This window comes from Myotis davidii, unplaced genomic scaffold, assembly GCF_000327345.1.
Source record: "Myotis davidii unplaced genomic scaffold, ASM32734v1 scaffold354, whole genome shotgun sequence".
Classification (NCBI taxonomy): Eukaryota; Metazoa; Chordata; class Mammalia; order Chiroptera; family Vespertilionidae; genus Myotis; species Myotis davidii.
In genome coordinates, this window is record NW_006285785.1 from 349,243 (window position 1) to 351,875 (window position 2,633).

Here is a 2,633-nt window from a genome sequence, read left to right on the forward strand (position 1 = left end):
TGTGCTGTCTACCTGTCTGACTGTGCGGGAGTGTGTTCTGGTTTTGGCGTGACACCTCCTCTTTGAGCAGCGTGCTCCTTTCCCCCTCCCCCTCTATCTCCCCACCTGCAGTCCTCAGGCAGCCCCCTCCAATCCCCTCCAACCCCCAGCTTCTACTCACATGAAGGCATTTGGCTTTGACTTCAGCGTGGCTCTCAAGTATGCTCCCTCCTCTCAGTCCCCACCCGTGCCTCCCCTGATCACATCAGAGTCCTCCCTGGACCCCTGGCCTCCACACAGCAGCCAGAAAGAGCTTTCTGAAACCTAGGCAGTCCTCCCTGTCCCCATACCTCTCCTCCCTCACTCCTTGGCCTGACGTGTAGAGTCCTTTGAGAGTGGATTCCCAGCTGATCTGTGAGGTACCCCATCCCCCCATCCCTACTCATCTTCTGAGATCTGGCTCAAATGCCACCCACTCACAGAATCTTTTCTGACTTTCTCCGCTTTATTTCCACACCACCGTCATCACCTCTATCCCTCCCCTGCTCCTCGTCATCCTCACTTCATCACAATGGTGTCCATTAATTGAACTGGCTGGGCCTCACATGCATTATTTTATGAAACCCACAAGTGGACCCTGTGAGGGAGGCACTTTCCTTATTCCCATTTAACAGATAAGAAAATTGAGGGTGGAGAGGCCACATCGCTTGCCCAAGACCAAGTGGTGAAGCTGGGATTTACACCTGACAGCCACTGTGTCTAAATTCCCTCCACCATAAAATAGCCCGTCGCTGTTCCTTACAAGCACTTATTGTCATGAGAGCTTTATATGGATTATCTCAATCCCTACATCAGCCCCATTAAATAAGGGAGGGGTAGTAGTACTGTCATTTCATAGATGGGGAAACCGAGGCCCAGAAAGGATAAATGAATTGCCCAGGGCCACATGCCAGCCAGTGGTGGAGCAGGATCCTAGCACGGATTGTCTTTGTCTCATTCCCACCTCCCCGCTCTCTGGCAGGCTGCCCCTGGTGGGAACTGTGCCTGGCTCATCTGCACATCGCTTGGGGTCCAGTGTGCCGTCCCAACACCAGCAGGATCTTGGTCGAGGTTTGCTAAATTTTACTGACTTTCTGTTTTCTCTTCCAGCTGCCAAGGGGCCAAGGGATGAGCGGGGGCCCTCCTTCCCAATGGCATCTCCCCCTGGTCTGGAACTGAAGACACTGAGCAGCGGTCCCCAGACCCCAAGGAGACCAGCTCCTCTAGGCCTCGTGGCCCCATCCAGGCAGGGTGTGGAGAACGCCTGCTTCTCCTCGGAGGAGCATGAGACCCATTTCCAGAACCCTGGGGACATCAGACTCGGCAGCTCCCCCAGCCCTCCCGGGGGCGTACCCTCAAGGCCCCGATCCCAGCGGGATGACCTGTCCCTGCATTCAGAAGAAGGGCCAGGCCTGGAGCCCGTGAGCCGCCCGGTGGATTATGGCTTTGCTTCTGCTCTGGTTTTCCTGGTGAGTGGGATCCTCCTGGTGGTGACAGCGTATGCCATTCCCCGCGAGGCCCATGTCAACCCGGACTCGGTGACAGCGCGGGAGATGGAACGACTAGAGATGTACTACGCCCGCCTGGGCTCCCACCTGGACAAGTGCATTATCGCGGGCCTGGGGCTGCTCACAGTGGGCGGCATGCTCTTGTCCGTGCTGCTGATGATCTCCCTGTGCAAGGGCGAGCTCTACCGCCGGCCGACCTTCGTCCCCTACAGGGGCTCCAGGAAGACCTATGGCTCCATTAACCTGCGCATGAGACAGCTCAGTGGGGATGGGGGCCAGGGCCTGGTGGAAAACGAAGTTGTCCAGGTCTCAGAGACCAGCCGCCCCCTCCAGGGGTCTTAATTAGGAGCTTCCATGATCTGAAACCCAAGGCTACAAGCCCCCCAAGGCCTTGGGTTTTAGACTGAGCTCCACACAGAGGTCTGGGGCAGGAGTCTCAGGCTCAGGCTCCCCTGCGGAGGGTGGCCCCCTGATCTGTTTTGTAGCTTGAGGTTTTGTATAAGTTTTGTTTGGAGATGGCTTCTGCTGCTAAAAATACAGAAGTTCAGAAACTGCTGCCCTTGGAGGATGAGGTTTCTTGGCATTTCTGACAGTTGAGAGCAGTTTGAAAGGCTGCCCATCCTGTTCCTCATGCCTTGGGAAATTCCAGAATCTCTGTATATAGTCCTCATCAGCAAAGTGTGGGTGCTGGGCAGCTTTGGAGGGACCCCTTTCAGCCTTGACCATCTAAGGTGGGAGGTGGCTTCACAATGAGGGGAGAAGTCAGCACTGGGGTGACCCTCCCCTCTTCACACCTCTGTCCCTCTGATTGTAAAGTGAGGGTTGGACTGGACGATCCCTTGGGCGCCTCCAGTTCTGCCCTAGGATGAGCGCCATTATCTGCCTCTAGCCGCTCCTTCAGGGGGAAGGGTGTTCGGCAGGTACTGACCATTCTCTGTGCCGTTTTCTGGGCCACTCCAGGAGCTCTCACGGCCCTGCTAGAGTTCCCTAAGTCTCCCGGTGATGCCAGGTTAAGTCCAAAATTCGCCACAGCCTGGTTTTGGTCTTGGGATTGAATTTCCTGCAGTGACTAGATCTTAGCACACATTTCACAAAGTCAAGTGCACA

General features: G+C 55.7%; 1 protein-coding gene across 1 annotated transcript; it reads left to right on the forward strand.

The window, feature by feature from the left end:
* The first annotated feature begins 799 nt into the window (after positions 1–799).
* Positions 800–1,957, forward strand: TMEM74B (transmembrane protein 74B). Its single transcript, XM_015559440.1, has one exon. The coding sequence runs from the start codon at positions 1,170–1,172 to the stop codon at positions 1,866–1,868; it is 699 nt and encodes a 232-aa protein (XP_015414926.1). The 5' UTR covers positions 800–1,169; the 3' UTR covers positions 1,869–1,957.
* The last annotated feature ends 676 nt before the right edge of the window (positions 1,958–2,633 follow it).